General features: G+C 31.6%; 1 protein-coding gene across 1 annotated transcript in view; it reads right to left on the bottom strand.

Moving 5' to 3' along the window:
- COL11A1 (collagen type XI alpha 1 chain) overlaps positions 1-20,554 on the bottom strand; it is a 214,605-nt gene that overhangs the window by 101,258 nt on the left and 92,793 nt on the right. The window contains exons 15-28 of the mRNA XM_082451859.1: positions 18,105-18,158; positions 15,575-15,628; positions 15,403-15,456; positions 15,147-15,200; positions 13,877-13,930; positions 13,715-13,759; positions 12,479-12,532; positions 11,995-12,039; positions 11,690-11,743; positions 11,162-11,206; positions 6,780-6,833; positions 5,648-5,692; positions 3,511-3,564; positions 3,386-3,430 (exon numbers count right to left, since the gene is read on the bottom strand). Of these exons, the coding sequence (XP_082307985.1) occupies positions 3,386-3,430; positions 3,511-3,564; positions 5,648-5,692; positions 6,780-6,833; positions 11,162-11,206; positions 11,690-11,743; positions 11,995-12,039; positions 12,479-12,532; positions 13,715-13,759; positions 13,877-13,930; positions 15,147-15,200; positions 15,403-15,456; positions 15,575-15,628; positions 18,105-18,158 (711 nt within the window). The remainder of the gene's footprint in view (positions 1-3,385; positions 3,431-3,510; positions 3,565-5,647; positions 5,693-6,779; positions 6,834-11,161; positions 11,207-11,689; positions 11,744-11,994; positions 12,040-12,478; positions 12,533-13,714; positions 13,760-13,876; positions 13,931-15,146; positions 15,201-15,402; positions 15,457-15,574; positions 15,629-18,104; positions 18,159-20,554) is intronic.

The raw sequence follows: 20,554 nt of genomic DNA, 5'->3' as shown, positions 1-20,554 counted from the left end.
TACTATATGCAGACTTTTAAGAAATAAGCTTCATCAATAACCTTCCTGTCTCTTAATTTCAAGAAAAAAATTTAAATTCCTAAGGAATAATCATTCATGTATTCAATAGCATTAATTGAGCAATAACTCTGTTCAGAGTATTGTGGAGCAGTTTGAAGTTTTTGTTTTACCAATAATTTGTATTAATTTTGGTACAGATGGAATAGAATGGGTGTTTAGAGAAGAAAGACATGAGGATGATGATAATGATGATGATGTGTTGTGCTGGTGCTGGTTCTGGTGAGGCAAGAAGTGAATTTGGAGATTTGAGGGGGCAGGTGGTACCTTAATTAGTAGTTGGAGAATAATCATTCATGTACTCAATAGCATTAATTGAGTTGCAGAGTTTGAGAAAAAGACATGTCAGGCCAAGTCTGAGAACAGAGCTGAGAAGATTAGTTCCTACACTTCCACATTCTGCTGCCAAATGACCTCTACAAAACATAAAACTGATCACATCTATTTTTGCTTTAAAATACTTCAATGGTTCCAAAGTGCTAATGATGAATATAAGCTGCCATCCCCCCTCTCCTTCCTACCATGATCTAGGCTTTGCTCACCTCTATAGTCTTATCTTTGGTCTTAAATCCCCTCTCTACTTCCATCCAACACACTGGGACTGATTTTAGAAAAACTGAATTACCTGTATTTCCATTTGTAATTCTTGCATTGGTTAACTACTTACACATACACACACATCTGCAAATCCTTTACCTTCTCTGTCTACCTGGTGATACTTTCCTCTTCTTTTAGGATTTAGTTCATGATTCTGCTATGAAGTTTTCCATGACCTCAATCTTTCCCCCTTAAAATTAACCTCTTTGTCCTGTGTGCCCCACTGAACATTTAGCATTATAAGATAACATCCTGCACTTAATAGATCATAGGTCTCTTTCTTTCTACTAAATGGTCAAAACCGAGAATCATGCCTAATTGACCTCTGAATCTCTAGTGCCTAGTACATTTTGACCCTCAAAAATCATGATATTTAATAAACATTTGTTAAATGTCCATTTGGAATCATCCTTGCCTCAGTGCTAGTTTGGTAAGGTATGCTAAGGTCCAGAAAATATCAGGTTATGATGGATATATGAGACTTAGACTTGGAAAAGGAATCCAATCTGATATCCTATCTAAACATAAGAATTATGACAGGTCTAAAAGTTTTGACACAAGCATAATGTTTTCAACTTTCTGGCCACAAAGTAGGCTTGTGGAATTAGGATTCTCTCTGCACTGAATGCAATTGGGCAATAGCAGAGGCTTAAAAGCTGAAAATGACCACTTAACTTCCTATTGACTGGTGTCTTCATTACTTTCTCCCTAGAGAGAAAGGTAATTACACAGTTGCCAAGTTTAGTTTAAAAAAATACTGCACTCTATGTCTAAAATCAGTAACAGTTTTTAGGATATTTTTTCTGGGAGAGATTTGTTTTTTAAGAGAGCATATAGTGGACTAGATGATATTTCTGTCCAAACTTTGTTTTCAATACATTTGCAATTTAAAAATAAATTAGATGACTCAAGTTATTAAGAATATCCTTACAATAAGTGACATTTTTAAAACAAATAACACTTTCAAGCTACTAAGCTTTCCAGTCCTTAAATTATCAAGTCTGAATTAACATTTTAAAAAAGTAGGCAGATTTTTAGAAAACATGTAAAAGAGGAATTCACCTGTGCCACTTGGTTAACTGGATTATGTTGCTTAAGTTCTAAGGAACAAATCTGAGTCTAAACAATGGAGAATTTTATTCTAGTTAGGGTACTAACTTGGTATTTCACCTTTGGTTAATTAATATTGTTATTCATAAAAGAAAATAATTTCAACTTCCTTCTTCATCTCTTACGAGATAAATGGTCAATTATAATATATACTCAGAAAAACAAAATAACCAATAATCTCAAATTGTTTTCCTACATATAAGCAATATACATTTATTATTTTCCTGAGTAGGTTTTTCCTCACATATATCTCATCATCTATAATTTTATTTTCCTTTGTCATTTGCCACTACCCCTTTTTCCAAAAAGTTCATAACTTTCCCACCCCAATTAAATGCCTTTCCTTTAAACACTGCCTTCCCTAAAAATCCTTCGTGGGCACTAATTCCAGAGAAACAATTTGAATTGATATTTAAATGTATTACCAATAAAAACTGAGATTCCAAATTCCAAACTGAGACAATATATTTTTTTGCATGGGCAACTTGCAAGTAATTACAAGTTCAACACTGTCCAAACTACCACTGTGCTAGCTCAGTAAGACATGATACCCTGAAGTTCATCTGTGATGACCAAGATGAATTGGGATTCAAATCAAAGTAGCTAAGTTAATTTAAAATGAATGACATTTTTTCACGCAGTAGAATTGTCAATATAGTTGCATACCTTGACAATGCCTCAGTATGTAACCTATTTATTCTTTTCAGAAAAATAAAATATAATGTATATAATAAGTCCATCCCTTCTTGTTATCTATTCCTTACTGATATCAAATCTATTCAAGGTGTTTTTGATAATATTATGACTGTGGAAATAAACAGTTATCCTTGAAATCAAAATGAGTATTGCATATATTTCTCACCAAATCTACCAACATTTTATACTTAACCTTGTTTTATAAAATGAAATATAGTAAGAATTAATGCAATACTGATTCTGAGTAATGTTATTCCATTTCAACACAATCATCGAAGGGTTTGGGAGCTCTACATTTAACGTTAAACATTTACATGAAAAAAATCTCAATTTTGTTTTCTTCATCAAATTAAACTATAAGCACTCTTTAAAAGAGTGCACATTCTTTCAGCCACCTTTACTTGGCTTTAATCTTAATTTCCTTCTTATTAAAGCTTTTGCTGTGCATGCAGTATCACATATGAAGGCTTCCTCTTCCCCCAGTTGATTCATGTTACTTCTAACTTTCATATTTTGCACTTCATTTCAATTTATAAAATTTGGGGATTTTAGTAGAGAAAAAAATGGAATAAACATTCCTCTGTTATGCATATAACTGGATCCAATCCAAGCATAACAAACCAATCATAAGGCCAACATTATAATTTAGAAAAGTTAAACACATGTAAGAAAAAAAGGGATGCAGGGTTGATTCTATTTATGACATACTTTTTTTTTTTTTTTTTTTTTAATAATTTAGTCCTCACCCGAGGATATAAGACTTCTAAAGTATCCAGGATATAGAGTACAAAATTAGACTTGCATTGTTTGGTACACAAGTAATCACTCAATATATTTGAGAAATGGAATATCTGTTCAATAAATTTAAAATTTTTATACAATAGGTATATAGCAATTAAAATCACCTAAATAAATTATGTTTTACCTTTTCACCTTTAGAGCCCTTGAGACCTCTGACACCATCTGCTCCCTATGGAATAAATTAGAAGGATTAAGTAACTACAATATTTTACATTGAAATTAAATAATGTAGGAAAAAATAATATTTACCTTTACTCCTCGGGGACCAGGGTAGCCAATGGGACCCTGTGGACCCGGAGGACCCTGGAAAAGACCCATTGCAATTTAAATACATTATGCACTGAAAGTGCCCCTCACTCACTACATACTATAATATTACCAAATAATCTATAAGAACATGGTATTTTTCTACTTCTGGTAAAGATTTCTTTGGTACTTTATCGTTTGTGTCTAAAGTCAGATATCATGACAAATCATGTGATGAGCACTACCTACTCCAAACTTATATATTCATGCAAAAAGAAAGATAAATATTATGAATATGTGAAATAATATAAGTAATTATATAATTAATAACTGCTTTTCTAAGCCTGAAAAAATCTGATGTCCTCAATGTCTACAATAAACGATTATAGATTAGCCAAAAGGATAAATAACTTCTAACCAAAAACTAGCATTAAATTTATTGCATACCAAATCAAAACTACAATGAGGTATCACCTCACATCAGTCAGAATGGCCAGCATCAAAAAATCTACAAACAATAAATGCTGGAGAGGGTGTGGAGAAAAGGGAACCCTCTTGCACTGTTGGTGGGAATGTAAATTGATACAGCCACTATGGAGAACAGTATGGAGGTTCCTTAAAATACTAAAAATAGAACTACCATATGACCCAGCAATCCCACTACTGGGCATACACTCTGAGAAAACCATAATTCAAAAAGAGTCATGCGCCACAATGTTCATTGCAGCTCTATTTACAATAGCCAGGACATGGAAGCAACCTAAGTGTCCATTGACAGATGAATGGATAAAGAAGATGTGGCACATATATACAATGGAATATTACTCAGCCATAAAAAGAAATGAAATTGAGTTATTTGTAGTGAGGTGGATGGACCTAGAGACTGTCATACAGAGTGAAGTAAGTCAGAAAGAGAAAAATAAATACCGTATGCTAACACATATATATGGAATGTAAAAACAAAAAAAAAATGGTTCTGAAGAACCTAGGGGTAGGACAGGAATAAAGACACAGACGTAGAGAATGGACTTGAGGACATGGGGAGGGGGAAGGGTAAGCTGGGATGAAGTGACAGAGTGGCATGGACATATATACACTACCAAATGTAAAATAGATTGCTAGTGGGAAGCAGCTGCATAGCACAGGGAGATCAGCTCCGTGCTTTGTGACCACCTAGAGGGGTGGGATAGGGAGGAGGGGAGGGAGACGCAAGAGGGAGGCGATATGGGGATATATGTATATGTATAGCTGATTCACTTTGTTATATAGCAGAAACTAACACACCATTGTAAAGCAATTGTGCTCCAATAAAGATGTTTAAAAAAATTTATTGCATTCACATCATCAAGAATATGATCAAAATTATATATTTTCCATGGCTGGCTTCATTTCACTAGTCTACCTAAAGGAAATAACGTATAATATACAATAGTATATAATATACAATACTAATGTTGATTATTTTAATAAGAATCCAAAATTAGCAACTCTAGATAAAAATGATCTTACCCTGCTACTGTAATCCAAAATAGTATTAACATTGAAAGCTTTTATTTTGATATTTTATTTAGATATTTTGATAATCATTGCTCTTACAATTTAGTCTCCTCTTATGTAAAGGTTATCAGAAAGTAATAAGTATAGATAAAATTCAAGTGACATAAACACTTTAATGATATTCAGTAGTTCTTGTCCAATTTCATTATTATTACTTATGGTCATTTATTCCACAGATATAACATAGGCAGAATGTGGATTTATTTCTGATCATGAGAATATTTTTTAAAAAACAGAGAATGCTAGTCTAATTGATCAAATTGCCAATGCAAAATTAAATGTTATCTAAGACACATCTTTTTTATACCCTAAATAAAAAGTAACTATAGAAACATGATTTATATCTAAATGTTAGCAAAAATTCTTTTGAAAGTAAAGACATATTACAGGTAGGGAATAACTATTTTCTGGTACTTAGTTTCCAATATTCATATCCCTAAATGATCATCAAAGAATATGATGTATATATATATAGATATATACACACACATACACACATATATATATTGTAGAAATGATCAAAGTAAGGCATTTTCTCTAGAGGATAAGGTGACAATATTTAAATGGATACTTTGTAACATACCAGAGAACCCTTTTCTCCAGACTGGCCTTCTTTTCCAGGATGACCCTACATTTATCAAAAATATAGACTGGTGAGATGCAATATTAATAGTCATTTATACTATGAAATTGTTCCCTTTTTTCCCATCTGTTTGAGGTTTTACTCTTTATGTTTCAAAATATATTGCACATTTTGCATCAGTGTATATGGCTTTAAATAACACTGGAAACTGTGGCATTTGGAAAGAAACATAATAAGTTTATATTGCATAGGTATAAGTTTCATCAACTACATAATATACTTGAGCGAGAGCTTGGGAAAAGCACATAAAACATACATATTATTCATCCACAATTCAAACCTAGTCTCATTTAGAGTCTTACATAAAGGTGTTTCAATCTAACTTCTATTTTACATATTGATCAAATAATCATACACACATCTTTAAAAAGCAACTAAAACATGTGGATGAGATATTTTAAAATATAGCAACATCATAAACACTAATGGTATTTGTAATCAAGTTATCGAGAGTCACTAAATATTGCATAAAAACATACAGCTCCCCAACAACTATACTCAATGAAAACAAGTAGTTGCAGAATGAAAATTTTGTACCCTAGCTCTGAGTAAGTAGTTTGAAGAGAAAAAAATAACAACTGTGGAGATTACATAATTACATTATTTATTACTATGTGATAAGATATAATAAACATTGCTATATTTCTAGAAAAGTAGGGAATCCCTGAAGGCAGAGGAATTTTCATGTAAGATGTCTGAGGAAACTTACAAAAGGTGAGGAATTTCACCTGGACTCTCAAGAAACATGTTCTTTGAAAAGGAAGAGAGAATGGAAAAGTGTTTTCTATGAAAAGAAAAGGACATAACAAAAGGTATAGCAATAGAAAATGTAAAGCATGGTAGGAAAATGTGAGATTCTGGCCTAGAGTGGTCCAAAGCCCACTGGGAGCTCCTTAAAGAGTTTGCAATATGGAAGTGACATGATGAAATAGCATTTTAGAGAGATCAATGTTTAATTACTGGCTCGATTGCTTTTATTACTGAATTCTTACAATCACTTCTAAAGCACATGTAAAATCTATTTTTGAAAATAACATATAGAAATTTTAATGACCAGGTAACTATTACTTACAGGAGGCCCATCAGCACCAGGAAGTCCTCCGAGCCCTGGTTTTCCTTGTGGTCCCTAATCAAATAGAGAAAAAGAATATTTTCATTTAAAAATTGAAAATAATGAAAAGTCTGACTTTGTACATAGGAATATACAGCCAATAAAATTCTTAACTTGAGTCACTGGCTTTCATCTATAAGCAACAAACATCTGAATACTTTTTAACATATTATGTAGAAGAAATGGTATATAAAGATAGATGAAAACCAAATTTAACATCTGTCAAAGACATGCTAGTTTTCATCCTGCTTAGTAGTCCTAAATGTGTCTTTTTTAATTAACAAGTTAGTTTTTGCATACCACAACAAACTGGAACTTATAGAATAAAAAGGAAAACAATATAGGTCAATATACAATCAATATACATTGATTTATACCATTGAAAAAGCAAATATTGGCTATTTCCATCAATGATGTTAATAAGTGCCAGTTCATAGGGAACTATATTCAATACCTTGTGATAAACCATAATGGAAAAGAATATGAAAAAGAATGAACTAAATCACTTTGCTGTACAGTAGAAATTAATACAACATTGTAAATCAACTGTTCTTCAGTAACTATTTATTCAACAGATTAATCTGTGTTTAATCACAGGGGATTTAAAATCTCATTTAATTTGATCATTGGTAAGGTTGAAACATGCTAAGAATGACTATTACAAGAAGTAGACCCTTCATCAGGAGAAAAATTGGCTTTCTGCTTAGAATAATTAACTTTATCAAGTCTTCAGAGCCTAAGCCATTATTGCTTACTGGTCAAGTCATTAGCCAGAATTTAGAAACAATTAAAAGGGCAACGATACATCAGCAAGCCTAGATGCTGGATGTAGGAGGATTTTTCCATTCTTAGAAAGTATTTAGAAAAAGCATTGTATTCATATACATGGATAGTACAGAGTTTAACTAGAAAGCCTCACTTAAATCACTTAAGAAGAAAGTCTCACTTAAATCACTTAAGAAGAAAGTCTCACTTAAATCACTGCGGAACAACACACAAAAATAAAGATAACATTTAAATTGAACAATCTGGACTTTATAACTGAATTTAATTGCATCTCATTTACAGGATTTAAAAGATTCAATTCCCTTCACCACTCTGCAAAGTCATATACAGTTAAGTAATCTAACATTATGAAACAACTGTTATAAAACTTGTTTTTTTTATGGCAGTATTTTGCCTTTCACTCAAATTATTTTTTCGCTCTCAGGAAATAGTCTTATTTCTTCAGAACAAAATGTAGATTACAAAGGCAAAACTATTCCAGTAATTATTATTATCAGCAGATGTGATATTTCTGATTACAAAGGCAAAACTATTCCAGTAATTATTATTATCAGCAGATGTGATATTTCTAAGACAATGACCTTGTGTACAATACTACATGGATTTTATGTTGTTGCTATATATTTAAGGGTAGATGAGAAATACTAAAACTCTTGTACTATAGGATGATTTTTTTAATCAAGTTAAAATCAGTCCATCTTTTTTAAAATGGAAGCTCCATGACAGTACAATATTTTGTCTGCTTTCTTAACTGCTTGGTGTCTCCCTACAGGAATGGGAACAAAGTTAAATGAATGAATGCCATATTTTAGATGTTAATAAAATAGTTAAAATTCATTGTGTCTCTATGCACTATGTTAAGCAATATATAATATATATATTATATATATTTATATGTATAGTATCCATTTTAAGTCTCAAGAAATTCCATGAAATATCAGCATCAAAGAGCTTGAGTAATTAACTAATGTTAATACATCACAGAGTTGAAATATAAATGAATCCAGATCTGTAGCCATATCGTCAAAGTCCTTGCCTTTAACTAATATATATTTTGTGTCTTGCTATTTCTTCTTTAGCTCATATAGTTATACAATACCATTTGTTTTCTGTAAAGCCATTAACATATAAGTGATGTAAATTCTGAAACCATAAATTAAATCATAGGACTTAACAGTATATTTAAGTTATCAATGTGTCAGGAAAGCAATATAGTTGTCATCCATTTTAGTTAATTAACTTGAACTTTATAAAATCTTTTATCACAAATATAATAACAGCATAGGCTATGATAACTTAGGACAAAAATATAAAAGTTATTGGGAATTAAAAATATATGACATTACTTAAATTATATTTAATTGTGAGATTATAGCATGATCCAACTGAAAACATTATTCACCAAGTTTTGAAAGACAAGGCTCTTGAGCCAGAATAAACAGACAGTATATCATAAAGAAAATAAAAGTAATATAGATCCAAAATAAACTATATACCATAAATGCAATATAAATAAAATGCATTTTCTTCATGTTCTTGAGTTTCTTTCTCCTTTTGATGGAAAGAGGCTGTCTTTGGACTCAAGAGCTGGATATGTTCAAAGCAGAGAAAGAAGCAGCTTGTGCTTAAAGACAGCTCTCTTCCTACCACAAGAAGTGCAGTGAATCAGATTCTATATTTTACTTGTGGCTCAACAAAGGGAATTCAGATATACCAGCTTTCCTTAAAAGCAAATTCTTCCCAGGAATCCAGTTCAGAGATGATAAAATTATTGTAGAAAATTCAATAGGCACATGCCTCAAGTGCAATTTATGATTATGATGAGCTAATCTGAAATATGTTTAAGAATGGTCCAGATTAAAATCTCTGATCTAAAGCAAAGATTTTAAATCACCTTTGGTACCTAACATCTTAAATAAATAAACCATTTTCTAATAGCACTCTAATACTGTAAACATATGGAAAATATGCACAGAGAAAAAGTACTTTAAAGATCATTTAAGTTTGATATGCTAATTCTTAACATTAATAATAAGTAACTTGGTAAGAATGTTACCAAAGGATTTGAATATATATTTTACCAAAGAATATATAGAAAAGGTCAAAAAGCACATAAAAATATGCTCAGCATCACTAGTGATTAGGGAAATGCCAGTTAAAACCACAATAAGATACTATTTCACACCAACAAAAATGACCATAATCAAAAAGAGAAGCAATATAAGTATTATTGAGAATCTAGAGAAACTAGAATCCTCATAAATTGTTGATAGGAAGGAAATATGGTATAACCACTTTGAAAAACAATTGGAAACTTCTTAAAATGTTAAATATAAATTTACCATATAACCCAGCAATTCCACTTCTAAGTACCTACCAAAAATAAATGAAAACATGTCTACACAAATTCCTTTTTACAAATATTCATAGCAGCAATATTCATAATAGCTGAAAAGTGTACATAACTCATATGTCCCTCAACTGCTGAATAAGTAAACAAAATGTGGTATATTCAATCAATGGAATACTATTTGGCAACAAAAAGGAGCAAAGTGCTGATATATGCTGCAATATGGATAAACCTCAAAAACATTATGCCAAATGAAGCCAGACACAAATGTCACATATTATATCCATTCATATGATTAAATTAAAATATTAATTTCACTCCTATATCTTGTTCACATGAGATGTTCAGATAAGGTAAATCTATAAAGATAGAAAGTAGATCAATGGTTGTCTAGGTTTGTGGGTGGAATGGGGAGTGCAAATTGACACAAGGTTTCTTTCTGGGGTGATATAAGTATTCTAAAAATGTGATTGTGGCACAACTCTATAAATTTACTAAAAATCATTGACTTGTACACTTAAAATGAGTAAATTTTTAGGGTATGAAATTAACCCCAAGAAAGCTGTTAATTTTTTAAAAATTGCATATTCATAGAAATCAACAAAAATAAGAAAAAAATTATATTAGAAAGAACTAGGTAACACTGTGCTGTAACTATAAGGGACAGGAAATATTACTTAGGGAATCTGTCAGAGGAGATAGGGACAAAAGACATCTCTTTAATTAAAAACTTATTCTTGTTTTGATCCAGACATTGAGTTATTAACAAGAACATCATTTGCCATTTATACATGAGAAATGGTGGCAATAATAACGTCACAATTTTCCCTTAATTAGACCTTGCTAAAAGCCTTTTGTCACAAGCAAACCTAATTACATCTTTTAAATAATGAGAAATAAAAGGAGAACCAAAATAAAGAGAAAACACTCACTCATATCAGTATGTTTCTGAAATTAATATAGCTGAGAATGTCACATTTGGAAGTTATCCAAATGGAAACTCTGTGAAATTTTATCATTTACAGTTCAGAGACACATGAATGACTGCTGCTCACCCTGTACTTTCATAATTTAACTCCAGATTAATTCTTTATATGCTGAGACATTTAAATATCTTATCAAAAACAGAAGGCAGGCCTTATACCTCCCTAAAGTTGACAACACAAGCTTGTTTACCAGACATTACTAGAACAACAGAATAACTTACTTTTTCACCAGGAGGACCAATTGGACCTTGTGGACCAGGAAGACCCTATTTTAAAAGAATTCATTTCGTATGTCAAGAATCACATCACAAGAATACACTTTTAAAATAGTAAATGATTAGCCCTCTATTTTACATGAAATGATTTATGAGAATCTATATATATATATATATATATATATATATATATATATCCTCCCACATTCCCCAGAAAGTTTTGCAACACTATGAGGAGTTTTACATAAGCTACTCTTCTGGCAGACGGATATGTAATGTGATCCTATTCAGAACCCTCCCGCAGGTGTCCTGGCATTCCATGAACACCGAATGACTCATTTTTCTCTTGGAAGAAAGAGGCCTCTGCAAATTTGCTCAAATTTTTTTTAACAAAAAAAAAAAAAAAAAGATCTTCCTATATTCACAATAAAAACTCTTAGCCCTACATAGAAAATTCTGAGGCTGTCAATTTTCTTGTATAAAGATACCATCTTACCCCATTATCTCATAAAAGCTGTGACAGTTTAGACTTACTTGAGGTCCTGGATTCCCTTGCTGACCTGGAGGTCCAGGCTCGCCCTGGGGACCCTGCCATAGGAAAATATAAAGAGTCTTAAATAAAACTATTTCACATAATAGGTTTTTTCTTCTCAATTGAAAAACAGTCCCCAAATCATGTTTCCCTATAGAGAATCTGGAAAACCTTGCAAAATATTAATGCTGGCAAAAGCACTTGGCAACACATTGTAAGAAATTTTAATTTTAGATTTAGCAACAAAAGTGGTTTGTTAGTACTTAGATTACAGAAACAAGTTATCTTATGGATATTTCCTACATACCATGTTCCCTTTTGGTCCTGGGGGGCCATCTACACCTGCGATACCCTTCAATGACGAAAAAAATATGCATGAGTGTTTACAAGTTCAGATGCTACAATGGAAAATTTAGAAGACTAACCTAAGAGCATGACACCCAGTAGCCTAGGTTGACTAAAAAATCATTTTAGAACTTAATGGAAATGAGGGAAAAAGCAAGGTCTATACTCTCCTCTCCATGCCCATGGAGACAACCTAACAGCATTTTCCACTGCGTGTTCAGAATTTGACATGAAACAATAAAATAGGTAAACTAAAAGGAAGAGAAAAGAAGCCAGTGGAGTGGGGTATGCTCAGTTAAACTGATAGGCAGCATCATTAGGCCTTAGAATATAACAGAGCAGTAAACCCTTGGCTGTCTACTGAAAGCTTTCACAGCCTCCTGGCTTTAAAAATTCTGGCAACAAGCTTTCCCTAAGAAATCTTGAATGTTTTCAACAATACATACAGGCTGTCCTGTAGGTCCTGGAGTTCCCCTTGGTCCTAGCAAACCTCGTGGACCCTAGGAGGAAAAGAAAAACACATTCTCATAAGAAATGCCTTCAAAACATGCCTCTTCCTTTAAATAAATTTTAATGTAATGTTTAGATTAAAATATCTGTTCATCTTCTTTTAATGGTGTTTAAAATGCCATTTTTATGTGACACAAATGTCTAGTGTTTATATTGATCCAAAAGCCAAGATGGATAAGAAAGTCTTTAATACAGCCATATCTTTGATTTTATAAATTTATATATGAATCACTTGGGAAATTTTAAAAATAGGAAATATTTTAATGCTTTAAATAAGTCACTTTTGTGTCATTTTTTTCCAATTTGAATAGCAACACTGAATCTTATTAAATCTTGTTATTTAATAAGATAGACTACACAAATAGAAGAGTCCTGATTCTCATTTATTTTACATTTAAGTAAATTCCATCTTGAAAGAATATTCTACTGAGAGAAAGAAACAAACAGCTGGATAACTATATTAGCAAGATTAGAGAAACCATTTGCTTGATTTTTAAAATTATTATGACAATTAATTTCTTTTTCTTCCCCCTCCTCCATTTGTTCCTCCTTCTTTTCCTTCTTTAGAAAAGTGAATACAATGATTTACTGTCATATTCACTTGAGCTACTATGCCTTTTAGCTGACAGGCTCTATAATGTGGCAAACTGGGACTAAAACTAGGAGGCCTGCTTCTAGTCTGGTTCTTTGATTAACTAGCTTTGGGTAAACCTTTCCAATTCAGTTTCCTCATTTGTAAAAATCACTGGAAAAAGGATATAATCTAGTAAATTTTATAGTTATATCTGGTATATACTAAGCACCTCATTTTTGTGTTTCTTCTGATAATAAGATTAATTTATCCTAAACACATAAATAGATTCTAGAGCTATTGATGATATAAAAACTGAAACAAAACAAAAAAACAGCAACAAAAATTAGGTAAGGTTTTTGCCTGACAAGATGTTATATCCCACAATTTTGTCTCTTGATTTTCTAAGACTTTTTCTTTAACAAAAGAAGAGCTCTGAGTATCATTTTTAAATGTTTTTTCACATAACAATTACCTGGTTAGCTTAAGCAAGACGGCAATAGTCATCTGAGTTTATTATTGACTTTATATATGTTAACACCAATCACTATTCCTTCAAAACGGGGTATTATTTAAAAAGAAAAAAAAGAAAGTTGCTTACAGCTTCACCTGGAAGACCCCTTGGTCCTATTTCTCCATCTTCTCCCTGTCATGGACAAAATGAATGGGAGAGTGATGCAATCAGACAATGTAACATTTCAGCATGATTTTGTTCTATGTTTTAATTTTAAATATTTCTTAAAAGAAATGAAGTTTAATATACCCGCATTCCATCTTCGCCAGGAGGACCAGGAGGACCTTGGGGACCTCGTTCACCCTATTAAATAAATCCAAGTATAAGTAGAACACGAAATAAACTAGAATGTTTGTCTATCCTACAGCTATCCTACCAAATATAGCAGAACATTTGCAGAAAAAACTTATGCTCTATTTTCCCTCCTTAAAACACTTCAAAGATAAATCATAATTTTACATTAACTGGCATTATATATTAGTATGCTAGGAAAAATGTTCCCTCAATTTTGAAAACAAAAAGGTTTAAATGAAATTCCCAAATAATTTTCAGACATTTAATTATTACAAACTAATAGAAAAGTATTCTGCTGAAAACTGTCTTAAACATGGATACATTTTACTGATTTTTATTTAATTTACATTTTTTCTGCTTCTGAAATAATTCTTATTAAAACAGCACAGTTCTAGAAGACTAAAGAAGTTTTTGGATTTTTTAGAAAACAAAATTATATATTTTTCTCAACATGTGATAGGCACACACTAACTATCTTGCTAGACATTCATAGTGCTTTCTTTTCTTTATCTTTCTATTTTTTTTATATTCTCCAATTTCCTAATGGTTGTCCCATCTTCCTTCTTAACTTTTGGAGAAGAAAAATGTGAAGATCCAAAGCTGATCTTTTTTCGAAAGACCACATCTTTGCTTAATTTCCCACTAAAAATATTGACTGGATTGCCGTTCAACATTGTATTTTGTTTAGTCTTAGTGAATTATAAGCTCTTGCACCAGATTGCAAACTAATATTATCACAAAGAAGTAGCCTGTGGTGTCTCAATCTACTGGAGCCATCTAATTAGTATAATAAAATACAGTGCCCAGTATATTGTTATATTAATGACAAACTGCCTATAGATGTCCTCTTTTGAGTATATTTCCACAGACAAAATGTAAGAAGGAAATTGAGGCAATTATCAAAAAATTAGAGGCAAAAATTAAATCTCCACACTTGTTCTATAAATGTATTTTCCATATACATGTACATAAAGATTCCACCTCAACTTATGTTTGTGTAAAATGAGTATTTTAATGTCTAAAAGAAATTAAAGAACTTATATGAGTATCGCACATATAATTCTACTTATCTTTCTTCAAATATCTAGTAGATGTACTAATTTACATGAGTTCACAAATACTTAAATTAATTTTCTTCTTATATCTTAGTGTATCAATATTTCGTAGTATTCCTGTATTATCCCAATATAAAAAAGTATAAAATGTACAGAATGGTATATCTTACCCTGTGACCCTTGTCACCTGGCAGACCTGGAAGTCCATCAAATCCTCGATCCCCCTGTAAAATCACCATCATCATCATTATCAATCATCATCACCACTATCACCATCATCATCACATTCCCAGCCTATTTCTGTACTGTAATTTGAGTGTGAAATATTCTTTCATATCAAGAAACTCTATTTTAAAATATAAAAATTTCAGGGGTGAACTGAGATACGAGATCTGAAAATACAAATGTATGAGATGAGCTCCCGACCTTGGCCCCAGGTTCTCCTGGCATTCCTCTTCCTCCATCAGCACCCGGACGACCCTGATAATACCAAGAACATGACTAAGCAAAAGGGATTCCAAATAGCACAGAATAAAAGAAAACAAAATAACTGATGATTTCAGATGCCCTCAAAATGTACAATGAAAATTAACCATACCCTTTTTCCAGATTTTCCTATTGGACCAGGAGGACCTTGGACACCACGAGGGCCCTATACAAAACATCATAATTAATTAATTTTATAGAATTCCTGATCAATAAACTTAATCACATCAAGAGAAATGGCTTTAGAAATTTATATCTTCTTAGCTTTACCTTAATCATTTTAACACAAGAAAATTATTTCTTATGTAAAAGTCTAGATAAAGCAAAAAGACAAGAGAATCGATTTTTCTAAATGGTTTCTTGCCAAAAAAGAGTCATGCTATTTTCTTAAGTTTATATAGACATGCGATTACATTTAAACAAAAGGCATATAAAGTGATATTTTAAGCTAAAAAAAATCCTCAATTGCTAAATATGTTATCAAAACCTTGCAGTTTTACAGTTCACTTGACTGAAAACACTTCCATTTTATTCCTCTTCTCTTTGCCTTCACCTTTCTCTTCATTTTTTGGAGATCCTATTCTAGATATTTATTCTTTTATTGCAGGTATCACATTGGATTATAATTGTCTTTTTTTCATAGTTGAATCTCCCATTAAATTGTTAACCACTGTGATTTTGGACTAAGTCTTTTTCTCCGTTATACTCCCATAATTTAGCACAGTGCCTGGTACATATTTCTTTCAATCATCTACAAAATCCTGGAGGATCACTTGGCAAACCTTAATTCAAATTATTGACTGGCACCATGCCATGTCAGATTAAAGATTCTCAATATCTTTCTTGAAGCAGTATAATACAATGTTATGTCAATATACAATGTCTTATTTGTGAATTAATATATGTGTTTTTTAAAATAAAATTACACAGCTAATAATAGATCAAATATAGATCCAGTAAAAATAGTATATAGGCCTTTGTATTTAATTAACTATACCCCTTTTTAAGTTTAAACAATATGCATATAATGAGTGAGGTAGAAAATATAACACATATTTGAAATTACAAATAATTCTTATGATTGCTGTGAAATGTTGATTATAGAAATATGAAATTAAGGTTGCTTAATAATTAGAGGTTAAAAGAATATAGCTTTTAAAAAAATATTGCAGCAAGAAAACTCTATCCTATACCCCATCTGGAAGGCAAGGAGCAATAATAACAGGACAAATCTTGTTAGTTTTTAATGAAAATGATCCTTCATTTGATATTGCATCTCATTGGAGTTAAGGAAAACTGCAAAGACCATGAAAACTACTGCAGAATGTTTTCAGATTCATCTATTTTGTCAAGAGATGAGTCTGACCCAAAAGTTCATAAACTTTGCAAAAGACATATCAATATTTTTATGCAATTCTCAGTTAAGGTACAAATGTTTTCCATCTCTTTATGGCAACATTTAACAAGCACGACAAAGAAGGTTGCCACATTCCGTGTCACCCAAATATCTTTCTAAATTTGGGGGGGATTTTTTCTCATTTCAGAATAAACTGTGGTGCATCCAAACAGGGGAATATTATTCAGCAACAAAAAGGAATAAACTATTGATGCACTCATCAACTGCAACAAATCCCAAAGGCATTATGCTGAGTGAAAGAAACCAATCTCAAAGGTTACATAATGTATGATTTCATTTATGTAGTATTCTTGGAAACATGAAACTGTAGTGATGAAGAAAAGATCAGTGCTTGTCAGGTATTAGGGGTACAAGGAAGTTGTGAGTATAAAGTGGCACCAAGAAATTGCTTGGGGTTACAGAACTGTTCTCTATCCTAACGACTGTGGTGGTGGTGACGAAGAATACATATAGGTGTTCACATTCAAGTTTACATTATAATATTGTTAAAATAAAACTAATTTTAAAAAAAGAAAAAATTTAGTTGGATGGCCACTTGAGAGCTCCTGTAGCCCAATCTGAGTTTATATGTATTGAGTATATCAGAAAGCATTTTTATTAAAAATGAATTTTAAAAATACATCACATTTTGCTTTTTCAGTTTTCTAGAATAAGTATAATTCATAATGTGCTTATAGTGAATGTCTCTATCTAGTTATTATCATTCAAGGAAAAATAATACTTTTAATTTGGCACCATGTAAATATAATGTAAGATCTTTTTAAGAATTTCAGGTCAGATGTTCTCAATTTCTCTTAATTTCCTCAGCTCTACAAAGGGCTTAAAATTAGCTTCTTTTAGGTATATTAAATATTCTTTCTGAGAGAACTTACTAGATTTTATTCTCCATGGGAAACATGTTAGGCTTGTGGCAGGGCCACTATAAATACAATTGTAATAGTGCTTCTCTGTTCTGTACGATCTCAAGCCAATTTAACGTTCTGAAGACCTATTACTATCAAGACTTTCCCATTCTAGCTTATTATCTTCTTTTAATATTGTTTAAATTAATAAAGTTATTGGCAGTCAACTGACCATTAGAGATGTTTCAATTAGAGAAGGTGATGTGAGCTTAAAGGTAATGTAAGTAATTTCTTTACTCATAAAACAGATGGCAGACACTTCAATTACCCTAATAGATAAGATAAAGTCAAAAATAAAATAAGTGAAATAGGTTAATTTTTACCTGAGGACCTGGATCACCCCTCTCACCTTTGGACCCAGAGGAACCAGGCCCCCCCTGTAGAGAAAAGGTGAAGACATAATCATTTAATTTTGTAATTCCCTAACCAGTTTTGCCCTACCATTTTCACTTGAAATAATTAAACATTATTCAAAATACATTTCTTCAAATAGTATGATTTTATTAGTTAATACAACAAAATTTTCAAGTCCTCTGATTGAAATACATCTCTTCTCAGATTTTGGCTGTATTCCAGTGTGTGAACTATATTTAAAAGTCTATATTTTACTGATAACTACACAGAAGCAAATTTCATGAAATCACATTGAAGTGTTCTTTAATGTGTGTGCCATCAGAGCACTTACGATGATACACAGGCGTTATTTATCATTACACTGTGGTGGAGTACTAGAGGAAACACATTTTTACAGAATCGGGTACACATTGAATTCATTTATGAAACTTGGCAAATATTAATGCTGTTATACTCAGAAACTTCTCAGACACTGAATTCTATAGCAATGAAATGTCAAGAACAGATGCTATTGTTGTCATTATAATTGTCCTGAAATAATGTCAAAGCATTTTTTCCTAGATTTGTCTATTTTTCCTTAGGAGAATAAGTCCTTATGATAAATGCCTCTTCCAAATATTTACACAATCCACAAAGTGCAACAAAAGCCTGGCATAGTAACTGGAAAAAAATATAAAACCACTTTATAAAAGTGTTGTGAGTTTTAAAAAATAAATACTAGGCCATCCATCTTCCTAAAAAGCTTTAGAATACTAAAATTGAACATAGTGATAATAGTTACTTCATGCTGAAGAAGTATACTTTGTGTGTTTAAGAAGTTTCTGCTTTATTTAAATCAATAGAGATTCAATTAAATACTCCATTGAATCAAAGTGCAAAAAGGTTAAAATTAAGCTAAGCCTGAAAATGCTAGGTATCTAGAGCCTCCTGGTGGCTCCAAAGTAAAATAACTATTAATATGACTGCCAAAAAATATGGCAAGTCAAGTAACATGAATATTCCAATCCTGAAAATTACAAGAATGATGACTTTCAAGTGTCTAATTAAGAATTCTTGCAACTAAATTTCTTCAAGAGAGAAACTGGGGTTCTACATTAAATCAGATTATTCATAGAATTGAATGCAATTAAAGGACAGCCAATTTATTTTTAATTACTTTACTGTATTATATCTTCTGTATATAAGCACAACCTACTCAACAGATTATAATTACTTTGCCCAAACACTTATTCTAAAAATCGCCATGTAATAATTGACAGTAACAGAATAGGGTAAAGAACATTTTCTATGTTTCCTGCGTATTTTAAAATATAGATCTCTTTTAGTCTATAAAATCAATTGGAAACAAATAATTGAATAAAGGAATATTTCACTGAAAGAATGAACATATTTATGTATTAAAATATTGTTCTTTTTAAAATCTTAATGTATAAAATACGTTTAGACTCTAGAATTAAGATTTTTGAAAGTCTGTTATAATTTGATGTTTTGGAGCAAAGAATAATAGAAGAGAAAATGGTGAAAACAAACAATGTGATTTTTTTCTCTCAATACCAACCTTTAATATTTTAGGAAGCTAAAACTTTCTATAACAAAGACTTAAGTAGTAAAATCAATTAATCTTGGATATTACGTTGAGAATGGTAATGTAATAACATGGCTGTCAATGATTTCTCTTTGCCAACATGCTGTGAAGGTCTGACCCTTAAGGACTGGTGAAAACAGGGACAGCTTAATGTAACAAGCTTTCGTTGGCTCTGCTCATCGCTGTCCTTACCCTCTACAGATCCGCTAGACTTGTGTTTGTCAGGATGATAAGCAGGAAAATTCCTTTGGATGATAGGATTTTACAGATGCTAGGCTGATATTTTTAATTTAAGCAAAAGGCAGTGTTTCCCAAACACGCTTGACCGTAAGAATCAGCCTGCTGCGCTCATTGAAAATATAGTTTGCCAGTTCTGACCCTGAATATGCATCATTAGAGTCTCAAGTTCAAGGCCCCAGGAACTTTCACTTTTGATAAAATATATGGGTAATTCTTCTGCCCCCAAATTTGTAAAACACTAGCATACTGCTGATTTTCCTCAGTCATGTAAATGTGTTATTATTAACAAGCAATTAAATATTAACTCTATTTCTGCCTTTATTAAATGACATGGAATCAATCATCTTCCCTACTATATTTTGAAAGGCAGAACAGTAAAACTACATGATAAATACATAATAATGCATTTAGAAACGTGTATAATTTAAATTCTGTGGAACATATTGCCAGAACACATGTTCCACATGAGCTCATATGATTGAGTGTGAAGCCCTTCAAGATATATAAAATGTTATAAAATTTCAAGACTGAAGAGAACCATAAATTTATGAAAAAGTAGATAACAAACTCTTGAATAAACTGAATGAAGAAAAC

Source organism: Balaenoptera physalus (assembly GCF_965194825.1).
Source record: "Balaenoptera physalus genome assembly, chromosome: 1".
NCBI lineage: Eukaryota > Metazoa > Chordata > Mammalia > Artiodactyla > Balaenopteridae > Balaenoptera > Balaenoptera physalus.
This window is presented reverse-complemented; position numbering and strand designations above follow the sequence as displayed.